This window comes from Anopheles marshallii, chromosome X, assembly GCF_943734725.1.
Source record: "Anopheles marshallii chromosome X, idAnoMarsDA_429_01, whole genome shotgun sequence".
Lineage (NCBI taxonomy): Eukaryota > Metazoa > Arthropoda > Insecta > Diptera > Culicidae > Anopheles > Anopheles marshallii.
In genome coordinates, this window is record NC_071325.1 from 16,077,431 (window position 1) to 16,101,984 (window position 24,554).

General features: G+C 41.3%; 1 protein-coding gene across 1 annotated transcript in view; it reads left to right on the forward strand.

Annotated features, from left to right (window-relative positions):
- The first annotated feature begins 19,541 nt into the window (after positions 1–19,541).
- LOC128710686 (uncharacterized) overlaps positions 19,542–24,554 on the forward strand; it is a 35,284-nt gene continuing 30,271 nt past the window's right edge. The window contains exons 1-2 of the mRNA XM_053805583.1: positions 19,542–20,721; positions 20,801–23,964. Of these exons, the coding sequence (XP_053661558.1) occupies positions 19,542–20,721; positions 20,801–23,964 (4,344 nt within the window). The remainder of the gene's footprint in view (positions 20,722–20,800; positions 23,965–24,554) is intronic.

Genomic DNA, 24,554 nt, shown 5'->3' on the forward strand with positions numbered 1-24,554 from the left:
ACAAAAGTAAACACCTTTTTTCGAAGTCGGTTATTAAGCATGTATTATTTGCTTCTAAGTGTGTAGCTACCTCTAAGATAATTAAAATTGTTAATTTATCAATATCAGTGAGTGTGCTTTTTTCAAAAGTACGAAAAACATGTATCATGAAATTTTCTTATTCGATAATGAGAACTAAAGCAATATTTTTTCCGAAATTTGTTCACAATTACCCATAGTGCCTGTGGGCAGGTTAGTCCGGAGCTTGAGACATGGAGCTGCGTTTAGTTCCTCTCTGACTGGTTCAGCGAACAGTTGTGACTAATGCAACATCTTCCAAGCGCAATTGAACTCTTTTTGAAGTAAAAGGTACTTTCACCGACAAAGTGAACAGTCGTGAATATTGCAACATCTTCTAAGTGCAGGTGCCAGGAAACCCGTTTTGAAGTGAAAGGAATTGAACGCATGAACAATGAACGCGAATAATAGTGCACCTGACAATGGAACCACAATCGAACCCGACCGTATCTTCAGAAAAGCTGTCCATTGGTTGGTAGATTTAATTCGTCTCATAGTGAACGAGTCTGAACTGTCTCCAGCAAGAAAACATTATTATTGGTTAACTACAACGATGTTGCTTTATCTAGCCAATAATGGACATGGTCGTCAACTCTATGGTCTGCTGAGTATATCCCACATAGTGCTGCATTGTGCAAATGAGGAAACATTAGGAAGTGTGCAACTTCACGCGACAAGAAGATAATTAAAACGCAAACAGAATGGAGATGGAATTTGGGATTTGAAATCCCATAAGACTCGTGACACGAAAACAAAATACATGTATTAGATGAAACAAAACGACGAAAGTGGCGCTTTTGAAACGTTCTCGATGGACAAATGTGATACTGGACCTGTGACCTGTGATACTTTCGTAGAAACCTTACAAGGGTAAACAAACACGTTTTAGTGCTAAACGACTTCGAAATAGTAAACCAAAACAACAAGGAAAATAACATATGAAAACGACCGCAAGCGAAACCGAGTGAAATAAAAACCAATTTTCCCACACACAACTTCTAAATCGTTTAAATCGTCTTTCGTCGATCGTCTAAATCTTTCACGGCCTTCGTGAAAACCGGTTTTGCGGATCGAAGTACGATTAAATTGTGCGCGCGGGTGAAGATTGATGATGAAAGTGGCAACTCATGGATCAGCATTTGGTTCGTACGTAAGATGCAGAATCAGCTAGCGCAGGGACGAGTCACGACTAGGACAGCGAGTACATTTCTAACGGTCACCGGTGAGCCATGCGTCGTAAGACTGTATGACGGGAATAGAACATACCACATTCGCGACGTGGGATGTGGAGTTCGACGAATGTGTGCGTAATATGGAGGATTTCATGTCGCACGCTTCGAGTGAAGATTACTTTCACTCAATTACCTTCACTTCATTAACTCGAGGTAAAAACCCTAAGACCACTCATAGGGCCGTGACCTGCACTACACGTACACTACAAAACACCAGTGTACTACGTTACAATCGGGTGAGGACACTTTCGCAATTAGACACTTTCGAGTAACGTGACGCATGGCATTTGCAAATGCGACATACTTAAATTACACTGTAGAAGCTCACCATGATACTTCGCTTCACAGCACTTTTCTCGATCAAAACCAGCGGGGCGAAAGGAGTTGGTGAGTGAGCTACAACATACATATTGATTGGGTGACGAAATTCGTTACTGAAGGTGACGTTGATTGAGTCTGCAAGTTGCATTGGCGATCGGACATACGACACCTGCGGTGTCATCAACTCTACGCACATTACCAGCATCGATGTAGCGGATAATCAAAAACCAGTACCAACGCTACTGTAGGATCTGCATCAGCCCTTTCGATCCCAGTCCAATCGTGCGCAGGAAGTGCAACCTGTTGGTAAGAAGCATGTACTTCCATCGTAATAAGACGAGAAGTCGTTTCATAAAGCAAGTGCCAGCTCCCATGGAAGTTGTTCCAGATGCGGCGGAAGACGTTGCGGCGTGATGTCGGCATGCAATTTGCATTTTGTGAGGGAAAGACTGCTAATCCGTGACCAGATGCAGATACTTCCAGGGAAATACGGTTGCTGCAATTCTAATATTATTTTGTTTAACTTCAAAGTTACGTGAATCCTGTAAGTTGTTAACGCCAACTATAGATGTTGATGAAGGTGAACAGTACGGTCTGTAAGCGATATTACTTACCTGACAGCTTATATGTCGCTGGAATAGATGATGAATAGATGAATAGAATAGAATAGAATAGAGTAGTAGAATAGATGAATTTTCATACTATTATTTAATCGTAAGAGTTGTATTGTAAAACTTCGAGACCCCAAGTTGTAAAGATGGATGAACCGTACTGATACCTGGTACCTTAAAAACGAAACGATGAGGGGGTAATTCAAAAACGCAAAGTGAGAGACGACGCAAGTTAACTTCTATAGGCTATAGCTAATTGACACTGTTCTGTTGACACTGTTGGCATTTAAAAATATTTACAAGTACAGTATCTGACAAAAAAAGTACAACTAGTGCAACGGCATGGAAAAATGGTTATTGCAATTGATATCAGATGTATTGTCAAGAATAATTACAAATTCAGATGTGTTCTCAGGAACCATACCAATACTAAAAAACGAAACTTTGTGTATGGTTACGATAAGAGCAATGACAAAGGAAAATCAAATTGCTATTTAAAAGGAAGAACAACAGACAGGAATTGTTCACCCCACAATGGTGGAAGCAGATAGACCATCAGAAGTAAGAAAACTATTTAAACTGGAAACGGACATAAGAAATAATAAAATAGGTGCTCGTAGTGAACAATCAAACTACTAAAAAAACGCTAAGAATCATTGAAATCGCAATTTTTAGAAATCGAAAATAAGCCAAACATTAGATGTTGCGCTGCATCAAATATACCTAACGGCCAAGAGGTAAAATAAATAAGGAAACAAGCGAGCACTACCAACGAATGATAGAATTTTCGAATCTTACTCACTGCAGACAATCAAAGAAATCGCTAATAAGGTGAATTCCGTAGTGAAATTGTCAAATTTACTCAACCTCAAAGCAGGAAGAAAGGCTGATAATTATTTTGATCATCGTGTGACCTCTTTGGGAAGACATATAATCCAGTATAGACACTGTTGCAAAATATGAGACAAATATCGATGGAACAAACGTCAATGAATATCAATAAGGCTATTAAACATACGAAAGAGGAAAAAATCATGACGGTAGCTCCCTCAAAGCCCTTTAATGTAATTTCTATAGATACAGTAAGAACATTACCCAAATCCAATAATACAAACAAATATGCAATAACATTACAATGCAACTTAACAAAATATGTAACCGTATTGACAAAATTATATATTATATATTAACAAAATTATATAATCATATATTCACAATATTATTTGCTTTAGCAGAAAACTTTATGCTTATTTTCGGAACTTTCATGGAATTTAAATCCAAGGGCCAAGAATTAGAATATAACAACGAAGTTTAGAGTTCAATCTATGATATGTTTATGTTTTGTTTATGTTAGAAAGAAATCTGGTGATTTTAAACCCATTGTAGCAAAGGTTTTTCAAAACTGAAAAATTCCCAGAGGGTAATTCGAAAAGGCACCGCATAGAACGGATAGTTGCATACCTTCGGGGGCTGCTCTGATTCCTAGATGGATCCCTAGATCCCCAGATGGATCCGAATGCAGCGTTCGTCCAATCAAATAATGCTACGTTAATATGCCCCATATTCTATGCATCCTGCCGGGCGACTGTTCCAGCAGTACTGTATCGACCAGTACAGCAAGATGAGATGCAACGCCTGAAATATATGTGTGAACCTTAAGCATAGCTTCAGGCACCGAAGCGGGCGTGGGCAAAATAGAACTTTCTGGTGCTGAACAAACCATAGATCAATCAAACCAAACCACGATTCCTTTATATATTTATTAGTTAGTCAGTTGTACTATTTTGTATAGCCCAATGAGTAAACAACAATAATTTAAGTTTAATATCAATAATTTATGTTCCAAATAACCGGGCAACTAAATTGCTAGGGAAAGTTTCTGTGTTAGAAGACTGGATCTATGGTCTTGACAATAAGATCAAATACGGAAAGACATCTCCCTTGCGTACACTTCGGAGTTCTGATTCGTAGCCCTGTAACCGGGCCGTTGAGCTAGTCAATAGAATCAAATAAAAGTACCTCAATGTTATCATCAGGCGTTCAACTGGTCAAATATAGGAGTGGTTATTGTAATCTTTTACAATTCCAGGTCGTATTTTTCCGAAAAAGTTGAGAATGTCCTTTTTTTCATTCTTCATACATTCTTATTTCATTAATTTCATTCTCATATACTCCACAAATTTCTCTTCGTCTTTCAGCAGCAGGGGAAACAATTATTATTATTATCATTTTTATTGTTCAATGGACGTATGTCAAATTGAACATGAATTACATGGATTATAAATATTACATTTTACATTTCACATTTACATTTACATTACCAATCTTAATTAAAAAATATCCTATCCTATTCGTCCACGTAAGTAACCTGTTAGTTTTAAATGCATTTGTGCTAATGTGAAAGTCATACTGTTTGCAGAACTCATTAAATGTTTTGCACATAACGATCAATAAGTGTAGTTTCTGTTCGCGAATGGAATTTTTAATAATTCCCTAGTTCTAAGCGTTCGTCCCGGTGAGTATAAATTATTTTTCTCTAGCAAGTATGGGGCGTCCATTTCATTGGCAAGGAGCTTTGCTACAAACGTTGCCTGGGCTATATGTCGTCTGTAATAAAGTGGCTGTAAACCTAACCGTGAGCTGCGGTCAAGGTAACTTACTTTACTTGTAGGACAAAACCACGAAACATTACGAAGTGCAAGCCTAGTAAACCTGCGCTGTACCGATTCTAGTCTGTTAGTAAAAACTTCGGAATGTGGCGTCCAGGTTACAGAGTTAACTTCTAGCATCGAGCGTACTAGCGAAGCGTAGACTGCCTTTAGGCACATTGGGACACTGAAGCCTTTTGCATTTCTAATTACGAAACCTAACATTCGATTTGCTATATCTATCATAGTTTTGTAGTGTTTCTTAAGTGTTAGTTTACACTCAAGGATAGTTCCAAGGTCCCGAATTTCAGTTCTTCGTGCCAGTTTGTTGTTGTCAAGAGTGTAGTTATGTAATACTGGGTTCTTCTTACGGTTAAAACTCACAATGCTACATTTATCGACACATAACTTTAATCTGTTAGACGCACGTCAATTGGAAAGTAAATTAAGTTTTTTTGCAATTTTTGGCTGTCGCTCGTACTATTTATCACTCTATATATCTTTATGTCGTCGGCATATAAAAGCATCGGTTGGTCAGGAATAGCAAATTGCACGTCGTTCACGAATAAAAGCAACAGTAAAGGCTTATTACTGCCATGTGGGACGCCAGATGAGCTATAGAATTCTTCAGAAGTAGAAATACTATCTATTTTCACTCGATATTTACGCTGCGATACATGGGATGCTAACCTCAGCTAATTTACCTATACGAGCGAGTTTAGCCATCAGTAACAAATGGTTTATGCAGTCGAAAGCTGCTTTAGAATCGGTGTACACCGTGTCCTTTTAACCAACTGAGTTCATAGCTTCGATACACTCCGATACAAATTGCATTAGATTCGTAGACACAGAACGCTTTGAAACAAAACCATGTTGATTCACAGAAACATAAATTTTGCACGAGGATAGTAACGCATCATGAACAAAGATTTCAAACACTTTAGCATCTGAGAAACAGAGATGTAATTCGTCTGTAATTGTTTGCATCACTTCTAGAATCCTTTTTATGGATCGGTGTCATAAATGAATATTTCCAGGCGTTTGGAAATTCACGTTGGCACATTGACTTTAGCAGTAACTGCATTAGAGGAACGCATAACTCTTTTGCACATTTTAAAAACACTGATGATGGAATTCCATCTGGACCGACACTATTGGATGGCTTTAATTTTTTTATAGCTGCCATAACTGTCTCAGGTGTAATACAGAGATTATTAAACGAAAAATCGACCGTATTTAGCGCCACAGACGAAAGTGTATCACTTATAATATTAAGGTCATGATTATTATTTAAGAACACAGAACAAAACCTTTTGACAAATAACTGGCAAACGTCGATTGGTGTAGATGTTCATATTCGTTAAGAGTTATTCTTGCGGGGATCGAGGATCGTTTATGTTTGCAATTCACGTAGCCCCAAAAAGCATTTGGATGCGAGTAAAACTTCTTTTGCATATTGTTGGTATACTGTGTGCGTCAGGCCAGATGTAATCGCCTATACTTTCTAGTTATACTGTGATAGATGGATCTATCCACTTGTAACTGTGTCCGCTTGTACTGTTTGTAAGCTTTAAATTTGCCTATCTTAAGGGATTTTAATTCACGATTTGAACATACCGGATATTTTATGCGTATTACTTTTTTGGGACAGCATTCGGTGAACGCATCAGTTATCTTAGTGATAAACATATTAGTAGCCGTGTTAATGTCTAACGATGAATCACAAAACGACCAGTCAGTGTTTTGGAATATTACTGACATTTTTTAAAAGTTAGCTTTGGAAAAGTCATAAGCATTGAAAGCTTTAACGGAGAGATTCCCAGCACTATTATTCGCAGTCAATGTAGCAAACTCGCTCTTTTTAGGTCATTCTTTGAGGAGTTTAGACTTTCCCAGCCTGCTATCCCGCTCTATTGCCGTGATTAAAACAAGATTTATTGCACAACTGCTCTGCAACAACCAATAAGGATGGTTAAAAGGTAATGCTTCCGATTTTGAAACTGCTTTTGCTTTTGAACAACAACAAAATGCAAGCAAGACTTGCTCGTTGTTCAGCGCGTAGACCAGATTTGCTCATTGAACATTTGTTCAATGTTTATTGTCTGTAGACCGCCGGGTTATACTTATTTTTTATCCCAGTTACCATCCGTTTACGAAAAGTATCTATTTCTTTTCGTCTCACCGCGACTTCGATGACAGCTGAGAATACTATCATGCGAGTCAACTTCGATAATTTCTGTGATTTGGTCCACATTTTCGACGACGACCTGTCTTTTCTAGATGCAGCTTAAACATAAAGAATGCCTCTATAAATCCAACATCTCATTGGACATCCAACATTGATGTGAAAGTTTTGAGCGTTTGGAACATTCCTTGACCATAGCACCACTTTCGAATGATTTTGGCATTCAATGTCTCGAATAAGTGTCAATGGAATAAAGCGAATGAAAATGCTAGATATTGTTGTAGTCGTGAACGGTCTTCTTAAGTGATATCCTAGGTGATTGTAAATTACGAACTGACTGAGGGCTGACTATCTTGAGGCCTGCGCAGGGCTGAGCTACGGGTAAATCTAGTCAACGAAAGTCATAACTGGGTAACTTGACCTCTTGAGATTGTAGTACCACTTATGATAAAGAAAAAAAAAGTCATTGGCTATTTCCTACAACCTATTTTTAACAAAGGTTTTCTTTTACAAACTATATTTTATTGATTTCATTCCAGCCATTTTCATCCACTTTCGTTTAGGTACAATGTCAATGGTATTTTAATGTCTAAACTGATTTAACTTGTTTTGTTGGCCATTGATATTTTCCTGGGTGTCATCATTTTCCACAACCTCCAGGCGTGTCTATTTTTTGTTTTGTTTTGAGAGAGCGTTATCCGTAGATTCATGTTCTGTCGCTTTTGCTCAAGCAATCGTAAAACACATTTTAGACATAATTTACTATTCCTTAAGTTACATACATTTACATACTTATACATTTACGATCGAAGTCCAAAAATATTCCTTATACGTTATTAATGAAAAGATTCTGTATAGTCCTTTGAAACTGATACGTATAATTTGTAACACTACAGCTGCACAGTTAGCTAAGTTGATTAACTGGTGGAGACTACTTTGTTTGAAATAACTAACATTGTGGACCGCGTTTTGGAGATGTTTGCATCTATAGCTGTGAATCGAATCGTGTCAATTAAAGGTTATTTGTTATCTATTTATGCCAAAAGGATTTGGTGGATATTTTGAGATTTTATATAAGAAAACGTTAAAATGGTTTGCTTTGAAAATTTTCAAATTGAAATGTAGCTAGCTGATACATCAATTCTAATAGACAATTCTCATGGTCATCGAATCCGCAAAATGTGTCACCGCTGGCCTTTTAAACGCGCATTGCTTAAGCTACATCTGTAGCAGGCTTGTCATGGAGCACTTGTGCGATTCATCATCTGCTAGCGCGATTTTACGGGGCCCGCAAAAGACATCGTGAATGATAGAAGGGTAGCGTGTTGCAATTACGTCGCTGTATTGCTGCTTTTTATTGTAGCTGTAAAAGATAATTCGATTTTGTAGTCTTATGTCTAGCGCTTGCGTAATATTTGTGTATTGATCTCACAGTACCTTGATAGATTTGCATAGTCGAGCTCATAGATGGATCTCAGAAACAAAGGTTGATGGTAGTACCACTCACTGAACGAATTCAAGGTCGTTTCGTTGGTTTGTGTATTAACATAGGCGAGCTATCAAGCCGGTTTTGTTGGAGGAAAATCGACGACCGACCAAATCTTTACTCTCAGGCAGATGCTCCTAAAATGCCGAGAGCACCAAATCTCCACGCACCACCTGTTCATCGACTTTAAGGCGGCCTACGATACCATAGATCGGATGCAGCGGTATGGCTTTCCGGGAAAGCTGGTCGGATGTCGGATGCGGTCGAGTCTCACCGGGGATTGAGGCAAGGTGACGGACTCTCCTGTCTGCTGTTCAACATCGCTCCGGAAGGTGTCAAGAAAAGCGCGGGCATCGATATGCGGGGCACGATTTTCACCCATTCTATCCAATTCCTTGGCTTCGCGGATGACATCGACATCATCGGAAGGACATCTGCGGCGGTGTGCGAGGCGTACACCAGACTGAAGCGCGAAGCCTCAAGGATTGGATTGCTGATCAATGCGACGAAGACAAAGTACCTGCTTGCCGGAGGCTCTGACCGTAATAGGGCCATGCTGGGAAGCAGCGTATCGGTCGACGGCGATGATCTCGAGGTAGTAGAGGAGGTCTGCTACCTCGGTACGATCATAACTTCGGACAACAACGTAAGCAGCGAAATCCGAAGGCGCATTGTTCAGGGGAATCGTGCCTACTACGGGCTCCACAAACTCCTACGATCCAGAAACCTTCTCCTGCGCACGAAATGCACAATATACCGTACATTGATTCGGCCGGCTGTCCTCTATGGTCATGAGTCTTGGACCATGCTCACAGAGGATGCCAATGCACTCGGTGTTTTCGAACGCCGTGTGCTAAGGACGATCTTTGGCGGTATCTTGGAGCACGACGGGTGGAGGAGGAGAATGAACCACGAGCTTGCTGAGCTGTTTGGGGGACCTGACATCCTGACGGTGGCGAAGGACGGAAGGATACGCTGGTTGGGGCACGTCATGAGGATGCCGGACTCGTGTCCCACCAAAAAGGTCCCGTCGGCGACCCGTTCGGCACGAGACACAGAGGAGCGCAGCGAGTTTGTGGCTGGATCAGGTGGAGCAGAACCTGTCGGAGATCGGGTGCAGCAGAGGATGGAGAGCGGCAGCACTGGATCGAGTCTCCTGGAAACGTATTGGTGACCAGGCCATGTCAGCACGACGTGCTCAACATTAAGAGCGGGCCAAAGAAGAAAAAGAAGAAGACCAAGAACCACCATTTATTTCTTTATCGAATTCCAAATAAAGATCCTAAATAAAAAAGGACAATGTTTTTCTATTTTGTCGTCTTACTGCTTAATTAATTCCTGTTTCAAGATACTAATTCAAACAAGGAATTTCTTCTAATTTGTCGTCTTACTTCAATACAAATCTGTATGTGATATTAAAATTAAATATGTTTATATTTGAACTGTTCCAGTTTGGAGACGAAATAAATCGTTACTTTCATTTTTTCATTTTTACATTTTTTTAGCATTTCTTTTTCGGTAGCTAGTTGCGTTAGTTCATTTATTCACCGTTCGTTCAAACTTGATTTCACAATACTAGTGTTCAAAAGTTATTGAAATGTTCGACTTCTGCGATTCTTAAAAGATCCGTTAGAATTATGATTGGATGTTTATGAGATATAGCCGATAATCTAAAAAAACTCTTAGCTTAATAACCCACATGTCTTCAGCAGCGTTTATCTCCAGTATTTTGTGTTCTTTAAAAGGATGATGTTTATTTACACTAAAATTACAACAATTTATTTGGTGAAACGTTACAACGGTAAGCCGCACACGAACTCAATGCCGCCTTTACTTCGGTCGAGAATGGGAGCCTTCCCGCATTGATTTGTTGAAGATGATCATCGAATGCCACCTGTGACTGGCATATTAGCCGGTGATACACAAGCTCCTGATTAGTGATGGAAAATGATCCCAAAGTTGGGATTGTGTATCGGATATGTATGTATCGGATGGGAACGAATGATCCTTGATCTCTGACGAAGGAAAAGGGGGGTATGAGTGTTGATGTTTGATTCGGGGAATTTAGAGTTAAAATAAAATACAATTCTTTCCATCATTGGCCGGAATCATGCTCCAAGTCAGTTTGTTTGTATTTGTTTTGACTTTTGTATGTATACAGCTCGCCATACAAATGATAAGTCAAGTTAAGCATAGGAAAGAAGAATTAGATTATTTTTGACAAATTTCAAAATAAAGATTTTTGCCAGCTGGTTTGAACCAGGTTAGGACATGTTCCCCGTGAGCGCAAAATTGGAACAATATTTTTGTTCTAAGATAACAGAAAAAGGGTTATTTTAATAATCAGAGTTGCATATTGTTTCAAATAAATTGAATTAAAAGATAAATTCTTAATTTTTTGTCTATTTCCATCAAATTGTAATTTCGCAATAATGATCCCTTGTGTCATACTTTGTGTCCAAATGTTATGTCCTTTACGAATCTGTACATAACGATACAGCCCGGTACTTGCATTATTTGACAGATACAGACTAAAACCTTAAGCTTTCTAACTTATGGTATGATCTGCCCCATTTACAGAACATTGCACCATCACTGCCACTTGAGGTACACATTATTCTTATATATTCTTATATATGCGTGAAGCTAACCTCGCGGCGCTTTTCTCTAGACAGGCGCAGGTCACGCCGACTAGAGTTCAATAAGTTCTGACTCGTTTTCGTTTGGGTTGAAAATGCCTCCGTTTATTTGATAACGTATCGGTTTTGTACCTAACTATTGCTGACCGATGGCAGTCTTCGTTTCGATCGGTCAACACTACAACGTTTAGGATGACACACAATAACGTATATATTGCAGAAAGCCATGGAGAGCATATGCACGGCAAACTATATCGCTAGCTGTCATAGGCCGGAAGTTTTTCGGATATGAAATCTAATGGTATATTCTCGATTTTCCCTACTGTAATGTATTATGATACACTAGTACGCATACTAATCCTAAAAATAAGCATATTGAATTCACTAACACCATCATACATTTGTATTATAAAAGGTGCTCCAGCATCAGCACTAGAACATTCTCGATCGTGAACTAATAAAGGTATCATACCTAGCACATCACACCTACCTACTGTAAGGAGGCTTGTCGATATTTTTTGGTGTCAGAATGCGTGAACATGTTCAATGTCCGTCAAGCCGGTGAGTTGTAGATTGTAGAGTTATAGGAAAAGGGTTGAATACGACCAGTTCAACAAGACAGATATTACTCTATGTAATGGAAGACTTTAACGAATTTGCAAAATGTGTCACCGCTGGCCATTTAAACGCGCATTGCTTAAGCTACAACTGTAGCAGGCTTGCCATGGAACACTTGCGCAATTCATCATCTGCGAGCGCGATTTTACGGGGCCCGCAATTGACATCGTGAAGGGTAGAAGGGTAGTGTGTTGCAATTACCGCACTGTATTGCTGCTTTTTATTGTAGCTGTAAAAGATAATTCGATTTTGTAGTCATATGTCTAGCGCTTGCGTAATATTTGTTTATTGATCTCACAGTACCTTGATAGATTTGCATAGTCGAGCTCATAGATGGATCTCAGAAACAAAGGTTGATGGTAGCACCACTCACTGGACGAATCCAAGGTCGTTTCGTTGGTTTGTGTATTAACATATGACGGCAGCAAACAGATTTATCCAGTGTAGGTTGTAAATGGAATCATTGTGCATATGTGTGTTTAGAGTCTGAGTACTCCCAATATACAACTTAATGGTGTCATGAGAATACTTACCAAACCTCAAACTCCAAGCGCCTCTCAAAAGCTTAATTTTAAGACCTTGCTTCAAGTATTTTATTCTCGTGGCTCCATGTGTTTTCTCGATTATTGTCCAACTGTGTGTTCCACCTATCCTGTTCTGCGGCGTTGTCCACTTGTTAGAAACTCTTGCTGTGCGTTATGCACTATTATATGACTATACAACAGCAGATCTTCGTAATCTTCTGCTACATTTGTTTCGTTTAATGCTTCTCTGTATATTTGGTTTGTAATGGAAAAATAAAAACGTTTTCTTGCTGAGGGTGCGTTTGACTCGATCACAATTTTCCAAACTAGTTTTTGCAACCAACAGACAGCATCTCTCAAAACACTGTGGAGATCGTCAATCGTGGGTACAGAGCGATGTGCCCTTCTTCTATTATCCGCGTTCATTGTAGATTTCTGATTTGTTGCAACCTTTTGTGCTCTGAGTGGCTCACACGCGTTCACTTCTTGCACTTAGAAGGTCATGTAATAACCACAAACTGTTCGCTTTGCCGGTAAGAGCGAAACTAAATGAAGCTCCATGTTGCCCGTTGCGGAATATTCAGCCAATGCACAATGGGCAGTTGTGAACAAAAGTTGGTATAATACATTCTTTTGGTAAACAACCTTATGGAACATGTAATTGTAAATGCTTCACTTTTTCAAATAGAGCTTTGACAACTCATGTTTCTATGATGGAAATATAATAAATCCGTCTGTAAAGATTACAATTTTGTCGCAATTAATTAGAAGATTTTTGGCCCTCCAAAGGTCCATCATGCGAGTTGAGTATCGCGACAGCGCGCAAGTGTTGTCTGGAGCATTCGTAAATGCTGCTTCATAAATTCTGCTGTAGAAACACAAGTGTTCGAATGAATCATTCCACGTGTCATTCACAGTAGCCAGGGGGCGGAATCATCCATGCAAGCAAAACGATCATCGACAGTGGTACGACGAGAGAATTGTGTTGTCTCGTTTTTACATTCTTTTCACATGCTGTAACGTGCGTCAACTCTACGAAACTCTACAATTTGTGCTTTCTCCATCCCTCTTTTCTGCGTTCTGTTCTTTCGATTTCTGGTCTCCGCTGAGAATAGTTGCGTATCAAGCACTTTTGAACTCTGGTGTTTGAGAGCGTAAGGGAGGAGAGTTTGTTTTATATATCACGATGTCTCTTTCCCCTTCCCTTTTATGTGTAAAGCGATTGTGCGTTCGTTAATTTGGGTAAAAATTCTGCTAGTTTGCATCTCTTTCTCTCTTGCACCGAGGTATTTTGAATCGTACAGACTGTGGTTTCGATCAGTAAAATACGCCATTATTCGTTTAATGATATTTTGCACGCAACTATTGTGGCTACGAGTTTGTTAACGATAATTTCGCAATGGTAGATACTCTGTGAGTATAAATGTACATTATGATCGATGTATGTATGTTTTTCATTTTCTTCAAGTGAGATCTTCAACTCACTGTAATCCTCCGAGACACTACCGTTCGTATTTGTTAAATTTCGCGATGGCGGGATGAAAGTGTATGGTTTGGGAGCCCAGTGTCAAAATGACCGTATTAAACATTTGCTTACCTGCTGTTTACACAAAATGCAGGCGCGAGACACAGAAACTACGCTTCCGCATCTTCCGCATTAAACGCTGGATAGTTAATTCGCAAGCTCGATACCGCGATCTGCTTCTCTTCCTAGGACTCAGCGGTTGCAGTGGTCAAATTGTTTATTCGAGTGGCCGGAAAAAACCAAAAAGATACTGTTTTCAGTTTGCATAGAAACCGATAGCCCTTATTAGACCTTTGTACCTTCACCTTGCACCTTTGTACCTTTATTTCTTTGTCGCGCAAAGGAGAAGTAACGTGCGCGCATTCCTCAAGGAAAACGCGCACGAGTGATGTGACTGACAAGTGATGTGACATTGCATGCAAACTGTAAACCGGTTTTGGATTATTATTACTCTATCTTGCTCGGGCACATGGAATAGTGCTGGTAATGCGTGAGTAGAAGCAGTAAAACAATATTTTATTGTCAGGTTTTACGAGCGTTTCCAGTCCGACCATCCAGGTCCATCGGAACAGGGAAGACAACAGTGCAGGATCGACGAGGAGGGTGCACAACACACACTCCCCTGCCAAGAGTACTACACATCTCAGCGCATCGACAAGGTTCGAGGTCGCGGTCGAGGAGTTTTTTGTTTTTTGATTCATTTTATAGAGGCTTTGGACCTTCTGGCTGACATTCGCCTCTTGAGGTCGAGGAGTGGTTTAGCGGGGCTTTGCCAAAACGCTAATTCCTTTCCCTCCGGAACTAGCGGACCCCGCACTGTTCATCGGACGAACGGTGGTTTACAAATGCCCGTGGCAACCATATCCACCCTCCATTCACGTGTTCGTCTGTTGAAGATTCCCTCTCCGTTAGCAAAAAAAAAAAACAACGTTACGTAACGCAAGTGGTGTTTGGAGCGTTGTAAGTGAGCAATTTCGCGATGGACAGGAGACTCCCATACGAAAGTTTCATTCATGTGTCGCATAACTGCATGCAAAGAGCAGAATCCCTCAATGATGACAGTCGTTTGTGATTGACTCTCCCTGATGCAACTCGCTGTCTCTCTCGCTCTCTTTTGTTTATTCTCCCAGATGATCGATGATCGACGACATCAGGCGAGCATTGAAAACTTACAAACGTTCAACCAATCCGGACTAAAAATTTTGTAATCTAGGTTTGATTTTGGAGTATTATAATAATATTAAATGTAAATTTGTATTTTATTAAACTCTATTCGCGTTAGGAAACTTTCCATGCTCAACATAACCTTTTAATTTCACATACTTCACTGTCATACAAAACTGAGACGACGTCATCTTACATCCTACATCTTCAATATTTGTATCAAATCCATGTCCTATTCCGAACTTTTCTTCCTGTTGCTTTCCGTTAGTTTGATCGATCTGATAAGAGATGATCATTGATCATCTGGGAGAATAAACAAAAGAGAGCGAGAGAGACAGCGAGTTGCATCTGGGAGAGTCAATCACAATCGAATGTCATCATTGAGGGATGTTGCTCTTTACATACAGTTACGCGACACATGTACAAAACTTCCATCTCTGAGTTTCCCGTCAACTGAGGAATCCGTCCTTCGAACACTTGCGTTATTTTTCAGCGAATTTCAACACATGAATCAGCAATCGCAACGCTTCCAACACTACGTGCTTTACAGTCGGCTTTATTCGCATGATGGGCGTATGTCGTGGCAAAAACCTAAACTTTGATATTGTGTTAAAATCCATTTGAACCAAGATAAAATTCGAAAGATTCACTGTTTTTGTTAGTGTCATGTGAATATAGTTATTATTTAATTGTTACATATAAGCAGATTATTTATTGTCATTAAATTCAAACGCAAAATTCGACAGTTGCTCAATATTGACAATATCTCGACGTTTGGGCATCTACTTCGAACATATTTTGCTATAAAAGGACGATTTTTGACTCAAGTGAATAGTGAATTTTGAATCTGTATCTATCGCCTGTATCTATCAAAATTACTATTTTACCATTGTCAACTGGTAATATTCTTTATTCAGAAGAAATCATCGTGTATCATGTATCGTGGAATTTTCATATTTTGTTATGTTATTTACCAAAAGTAAAATTATATCGCGACACTGTGCATTGGCAGCGTAGACCGCATCGAGCGGTATGAAGCTTTGTTTCATCGACAAAGCGAACAGCCGTGATTATTTACTAAGCGTGAGTGAACCGAGTTAGCGAACGCACCACCAGAGCGAACAGTCACAGGGAACAGCAAGCAATACCTCGGAGTGCAAGTTAAAGTTAACCCTTTTTGAAGTGAAAGAGTTTGAAGTCCTGAACAATGAACGCGAATAACAGAAGGAGAAGGGCATCTAACAATGCAAATCTGAATGCAAATCTGAACCGTATATTGATAAACGTTATCCATTTGGTGGTAGTGATAATTTGGATAATTGTGAACGAATCTGAATTACCTTCAGAAAGAAAAGATTTTTTTACTTCCAGTGCAAGTGATTTGCTTCGTAGAGCCAATCATGAAGCAAATCGGACAATTGATTTCCGAAGGTTGCTAAATTGTGCCCACATAATACTATGTTGTGCAACTGAGGAAAGTATACGTAGAACTTCGACGTGATGAGAAGATAAATAAATCGCAAGCGTTTGGAACAGAATGGAGATGGAAGATTTGAAATCTGAAACAATTCGTGACATGTAGTCCAGAAAACAAAATAATTCTATTACTTAAAACAAGGCGATACAAAGCAAGTATTTAGGAAGGTTTTGTACGGAAAAGTGTGATAATGGACATAGCTGTGTGTATTTAGTGGAATTTGGTGAGTGTTCTTATTAGACCGTTAAACTGTTATTGTAGTGTACTTAACAATTTGTCGATCTACAACCTACAATGAATGAATCTGTTTGCAGCTGGAAATAACCTATTATATAAACCTACGAAGCGACCCAGGATTCAATCAACGTGAGGGGTTACCGTATTAACCTTTGTGTCTGATATCCGTCCATGAGCTCGATTATTCAAATGTGTCAAGGTGATGTGAGTTCAATAAACAAATCCTATAACGCAAGTGCTAAACACATGAATAAGACATTTTATTATCTTTTACAGCTACAATAAAAAGCAGCAACACAGCGACGTAAGCGCAACAGGCTTCCCTTCACGATGTGCATGCGACCCGTAAACTCACGCTAGCAGACGATGAATTGCGCAAGTGCTCCATGGCAAATCTGCTATAGATATAGTTTTAAAACTTCCATCCACAAGTCTACAAGCTACAACTTACCAGCTTTAATGATCATCGAAAATGTTACTGCGATCTAATGCCGAAAGTAATCGACATGCCTTATTGCGGTAGATAGGGAAAAGCTTTCAATTTAAATTGATAGCCACGACTGATGTCTCGGCTGGTCACAATTCATTTTGTAATTTGTCTAATCAAAGCATTTGAACTCCTCCTTGCACAGTAACTCAAAACTTCCATCAAATGCAGATGCAGTCCACAACATTCATTATTTTAAACAAGTTTAATCGTTCGTGTACTCCTTTATTCAAGAAATATATGTCCACCCATTAGGCTTAGCAATTATAATCTTATAATCTAATATTAAAAAGTAAAAATGAGTAGTTGTACGGTGGGCAACTATCGTTATGAACAGAACAAAGAGAGCATAGTTGTTAAATTATTGTTTCACTCGCAAGACGGATTGTTTTGGCCGTAGGTAGGCCGTGTTATCGCAAGATGGAATGAGCAGAGAAGGCGATGGTTATATTCAGTATCCGACAAAAGAAGTGCAACTCGTAGTTTTCATAAAACTACGAGTTCACTAAACTAAAAATTCATAAATTTGAACTTTTTTTCATTACTAGTTAAAGAAGGTTTTTCTATCATTTATAATCCTGGTTCAAAAACAAAATGGGTCAGCATGAAGAACGATTAACGGACAAACAAGTGCTACTGAACCAGTTTATTAGATTGTGCTGATTGAAACCTTATTTATTGGGACGAAATATGAAGTGAGTTTGAAAAAGGTTTAAAGGACATACTGCAAGCCATTTCTACAATGTTGTCACATATTTTTTAATCATATTCTTATGAACGCGACCCTTTCATTTGTATTCTATTTGTATTCTTTATTTGATTTGAAAAGCGATGAACGATTTTATTAACATCACGTGTACTACTAATGCCTTGATACGTGTACGTGTAAATAAGGCTTAACATCGCTAATTCTAATAACATTTGATCATGCGTGTACACTAACAAATATGTACACTAACGTATAACTAACCCTTATCGTGAGGATGTTACAATTTCGTTTGTTGACCTAATATATGTCAGCGACACGATATAAGTCAATACCAACAACCTGAGAGACTTCATTATTTGTTAACATCGTAAAAAAACTCGATCCGCTCACAGTTGAGCACGTCGTGCTGACATGGCCAGGTCACCGATTCGTTTTCAGGAATCTCGATCCAACGCTGCTCTCCTCCACCCCTGGCTGCATCCCATCCTCGACAGGTTCTACTCTACTTGATCAGGCCATCGAACTCGTTGCGCCTCATTTCTCTGCGCCTCATGTCGAACGGGTCGCTGATGATCACCTTCCTGGTGGGACATGAGTTCGGCAATTTAATCATGTGTCCCAACCATCGTATCCTTCTGGTTTTGACTCCCGTCAGGATATCAATTCTATTAAATAGCTCAGCGAGCTCGTGGTCATTCTTCTTTTCCACACGCCCTGCTCGTACACACCGCTTAAGATAGTATAAAGTATAAAGATAAATAAACCATTCTGTGTTGTAACGCTGTATACCATAGTAGTAAGAGCGCGGTACAACTCAGGAAAGAAAACAGAAAGCGTTGACCGACCGGACGGATAAGAGTGTTTTAATCTGTTGTATTGTAATTGTTCGATTTCTAGGGTTTAGCTAGTTTGTAAATATGTCAAGTTATAGTTTTGTTTTGTTTATCTATCTTCGCACTTGACAACTCTAGGAGCTATATATGTAAACAGGAAGCAACATGTTAGGAATATGAACTATGGTAGAATTAAGTTGCATGAACGCATGAATTGTAAAATGAACTCAAAGAGACAGTTGAATAAACAGTAGCAAAGAGAAAGCCAAACTTATCACATCGCAAATGGTACAAATTAGAGTTACTTTCGCCACTAGTGAAAATTCATACATTTTTTGGTCCTTCGAACCGGATTTGGTGAAAGTAACCAGCTGATTGTGATATTTCAATTTCACTACGTGAATTGAGGGATAAGTGATTTGGCATTGCTATAGTTGTGTGAGCACGGTGAAACACAACGATCGTCGCCTAGCACCACAGGCACGAATTTAGTTCAAACGTGTATTACGTAGGCGTTTGTGAGAGACACTCTGTTCCTGTTCCGCAATTGTGCACGTTTAGTTCACGTGTCGTGAAGGTTGTGAGTTGATGCGCCGCATCAACGAAAAGGCGTAATTGGTTTAGCGTTCTGAAGAGCGTAGCGTCACTTCACCATCGCCATCGCGAAAAGTGACCATCTTTTCGAACAGTCGTTCCCACCATCATTTGAAGGACTTGCATGCAAGATAGCAAGTTGTAACGATCGTCGACCCTACAGCCGTATCGAAGTATTAGTGAAGTGCGTTAAGATGGAAAAGAAAATTAAAGCCGCGCAGTTAAAAAGGCGCCAAGCTCAAACGCTGATCAAGAACATTGAGCAGTTCAAATTGAACTATTCTGATAGTGATGTGAATGAAATTCCCGTGTGTTTGGAACAGTTGGAGCAACATAATGCCAATTTTATGGATGCAATCTCCAAACTCGAAGAGTTGGATGAGTCCGCGGAATCTCTAGAAACGTATTTGCAAGAAAGGTGCGAAATGGACAATGTGTATCGCAAAATAAAGGGATTCTTGCTTCAGAAGCAGCCATGTGAAGCAAATCCGCTAAATGCTTCAGTGTTGTTTGCGAACACGAGTGTTGGTTCGTCGGGTCATTCGGGACCAAGCTTACGACTCCCGAAAATCGGATTACCATCCTTCGATGGTGATTCAACGAAGTGGCTCTCCTTCCGTGATCGATTTGTATCGATGATCGATTCGTCAGCAGAGATTCCTCCGATCATGAAACTTCAGTACCTGTTGTCTTCACTGAAGGGGGAAGCCGCTTTGCTCTTCGAGCACACCACGCTGATAGCAGACAATTACGCTGGCACCTGGGCCGCAATGTTGAAAACCTACGACAACCCGCGTATGTTGATCCGGCAATATCTGCGGAAAATTCACCATCTCCCAGCGGTAAAATCGGAATCTGCGGATGAATTGGCACACCTGGTCGTCGAGTTTAAGCGTCATGTAGACGGCTTAGAAAAGCTGAAGGAACCTGTCGACAGTTGGGACGCTCCGCTCACCACCTTGATGTTCTTCAAGCTGCATCCCTCGACTATGCTGGCTTGGGAAAAGCATTCGTCGCAAGCACCTCGAGATAAGTATAAGGATCTCATCGAGTTCTTACAAAGTCGTGTAATAATTCTCAGGTCAACTCGGGAATTCTCGGAAGACATAAAGGTCAATGCGGCAATGGGGGCCGGCGGCGAGCGAAAGGTTGGATCCAGACCGAAATCTGCCGTGAATGCAGCGACAACACAGCAATCGACGCATGGCCAGTCCAACCGCATGCAGCTACCTTGCCCGTTGGGTTGCGAAGAGGCGCACAATCTTCGCAGCTGTCCTGAGTTCCTGAAAGGGGATGTCCAGCGTCGTCGAGAAGTGGTGGCGAAGGAGCAGCTATGCTTCAACTGCCTGAACCAAAACCACCAAGTGAGATCATGTAAGTCACTTAATCATCATGTAAGTCACACCAAGTGAGATCATGTAAGTCACTCACTATGACAACACACGTCCGAAAGTGTCGATGGCGGCAAAGGCCGAACAAGCGATGTCATTTCTTGAGACGTCATTGCTTTGGGTGGTCGATGACCATGGTATTCGGCATGAAGCACGAGCGCTCTTGGATTCAGGATCCATGTGCAACTTCATTTCGGAATCCTTAGCGCAAAAGTTGCTTACCACGCGATCAAAGGTTAGTGTTTCGATCATAGGTATCGGTCAAGCGGTACAACAGGTTAACCGATCTGTCGTTGCTGCAGTGCAATCGAAGTCAGGGCAGTTTGCATCCACTATGGAATTTCTGATTTTGAAATCACCGTCTGCTGAGATTCCAATAACACCGATCGACACAACATCATGGAAGATTCCGACTGTCACGTTAGCAGACCCATCATTCCACATCCCAGGGAAGATCGATATCGTCATCGGTAGTGATGCATATTGGGAAATGCATACTGGAAAAAAGCGTGCACTAGGTAGAGGCAGACCATGGTTGGTAGAGACGCCCTTCGGTTGGACAGTCTCTGGGAATACTTCCCACACATCGGCTTCGAGCCATCGGTCCTGCCTCACCACCGTCAGTCAAGCCTCACTTGACACTATGCTGCAACGCTTCTGGGAAACAGAAAGCATCCTAGAAGGTCCCGCGTTGTCCATAGAAGAGGACCAATGCGAGAAGCATTATGCGGCCACTACAACGCGTGATAGCCAAGGTCGATACGTAGTAAGCTTGCCGCAGAAGACCGATTCTGATATTGTACTGGGACAATCTAGAGCGATAGCCGATCGACGGCTCGTTGCCGTTGAACGACGATTGTTGAACAATCCTGAAATGGACAGAGAATATAAAAGGTTTATGTCCGAATACGAAACATTGGGACACATGAGAAAACTCACCGAACCTGTTGATGATAGTGCTCCGCACTATTACATCCCTCACCATGCGGTGGTGAAGGAAACGAGTACGACCACGAAGGTACGTGTTGTCTTCGATGCATCCTGCAAGACAACATCTGGGTACTCGTTAAACGATACGCTGCTCATAGGCCCTACGGTACAAGATGATTTGTTTACGATCATCTTAAGGTTCAGAAAGCACGCCATAGCCCTAGTAGCAGATGTCGAAAAGATGTATCGACAAGTTCGTCATTGTGAAAGTGATCACAAACTGCTACGAATTCGGTACCGAGAAAGATTCACCGACCCGATAGCAACGTACGAGTTGCAAACAGTTACCTACGGCACTGCCTCAGCGCCATTTTTGGCCACACGCACGTTGCAACAGATTGCACACGACCACAAGGGCCAGTACCCCAAAGCGATAGATCCAGTTCTACACGACTTCTATGTGGATGATTTATTGACCGGTGCAGCGGACCTGGCAGATGCCATCGAAGTGCGCAAGCAAATTTCGCAAATGCTGGATTCAGCCGGCTTTGCATTGAAGAAGTGGGCGTCAAATGTTCCTGCTGCACTACGAGATGTCCCACTAGAGGATCTTGCGATCAAAACGATGCACGAATGGCAGGATGGCCAAGCAGTATCAACGCTAGGGTTGGTTTGGGAACCAGCCAATGATATGTTCTGCTTCAAAGTCAATCTTCCACCACCTGCTGAAGTATTAACGAGAAGTCTGGTCTTGTCGTATACGGCAAGTATATTCGACCCTCTTGGGCTATTGGGTCCGACCATCATCCTGGCTAAGATGTTCCTGCAGCGATTATGGAGTCTGAGGCATGATGGAAATGCTTGGGATTGGGATCGTGCATTACCGGGCGAGCTTCAGGAAGAGTGGAGAAGTTTCCACTCAACGCTATATTTGCTACGCAAAGTACGTGTGCCTCGTTTTGTGTCCCAGGCTGAAATGGTTAGCCTACAATTGCATGTATTTGCTGATGCATCGCAAATTGCATATGGAGCTTGCTGCTATGTGAGAGCAGAATCCATGGGGTCAACTACGGTGCGGCTATTAGCTGCCAAATCAAAGGTCGTTTCTCGGGCAAACACCCATTCGATTGGCAGGTTGGAGCTGTGCGCCGCACGATTAGCGACGCAATTGTTCCAGAAAGTGAGCCGAGTGCTAACGACATCTACGATGACTATCTGTTGGACCGACTCGATGACAGTCATGTACTGGCTGAAGTCTCCTCCTCGTCGATGGAAACCATTTGTGGCCAACAGGGTGGCCCAAATCCAGGAGGAAACGAGGATATCATGCTGGCGTCATGTTCCGGGGTGTCATAACCCGGCAGATGACATTTCACGGGGACTAAAGCCAGACGAGTTGCTGAAGTGTGATCGGTGGTGGCATGGACCACATTGGTTGGTTCTCGGCGAAGATGAATGGCCACAATCGGTACCACTACCCACGAAGGATGACGGTGACATCGAAGAACGAGCAAAGGTGTCACTAATTGTCATAGCGAAGTGTGAATTCCGTGACAAACTCTTTGAACGGTTCTCGTCATACAGCAAACTGAGACGAGTAATGGGTTACTGCTTGCGATTCATCGAATGCAGCCGAGCAAGCAAGGTATCAACGAGCAAGTCCAACAAGCCGACTTCTATCAAGGAGTTGGAAAATGCTGTTCCTTCGCTTACAGCGACGGAACTGCGCAGTGCGGAACTGAGGTTGTGCCAGCTAGCACAACGGGATTCATTCGCGAAAGAGCTGGACGACCTGCAACGAGGGAAACGTGTTGGTGAAACATCGAAGCTAAAGTGGTTGTCACCGTACCTTGATGAAGGAGGTATGCTACGCATCGGTGGCCGGCTGGGAAATGCAAACATTTCCAAGGATGTTAAGCACCCCGTCATCCTTGCGGCATCACATCACCTATCTACACTGTTAGTATCAGCATATCATCTGCAGTTACTACATGCTGGTCCGCAGTTGATGTTGGCAACGATTCGACAACGTTTCTGGTTGATTGGTGGTCGAAATCTTGCAAGGAGCGTTTACCATCGATGTCACACTTGTTTTAAGAACAAGCCGGTAGTGGTGAAGCAGGCAGTAGCTGATTTGCCTGAATCACGAGTGACACCGACGAGACCATTTGCAGTAAGCGGTGTGGACTATTGCGGACCATTTCTTCTGAAATCAACGATCCGGAACCGGAGTCCAACAAAGGCATACATCGCGATCTTCGTGTGCTTCTCAACGCGGGCAGTTCACATCGAGTTGGTGAGCGATCTCACCACGACAGCGTTTTTGGCAGCATTACGTCGTTTTGTCGCACGCAGGGGCAAGGTATCTGAGTTACACTCAGATAATGCGACCACGTTTAAGGGAGCAGCCCACGAATTGAACCGCATTTATAAAATGTTGAAAGCTGATGATAGTGATAGGAGATTAATCTTTGATTGGTGTGCGGAAAATGAAATGCGATGGAAGTTCATTCCCCCACGGGCGCCTCATTTTGGAGGACTTTGGGAGGCAGCAGTGAAATCAGCGAAAAGGCACATAGCTAAAACGATAGGAGTTAGTAGGATTACGCAAGAAAACATGCTTACCCTTCTCGCGCAAGTGGAACAATGCCTCAATTCACGTCCGTTAGTACCATTGTCGAATGAACCGGCCGATTTAGAAGTCTTAACTCCAGGCCATTTCCTAGTAGGGTCCAATATGCAAGCGGTACCAGAGGTTGACTTTAGTAATCGTCAAGACAACCGATTGACAGAATACCAGCTCGTGCAGAAACATGTACAAACGATTTGGGCACGATGGTACCCAGAGTACTTACAGCAACTCCAGGCTAGAGCAAAACACTCTAA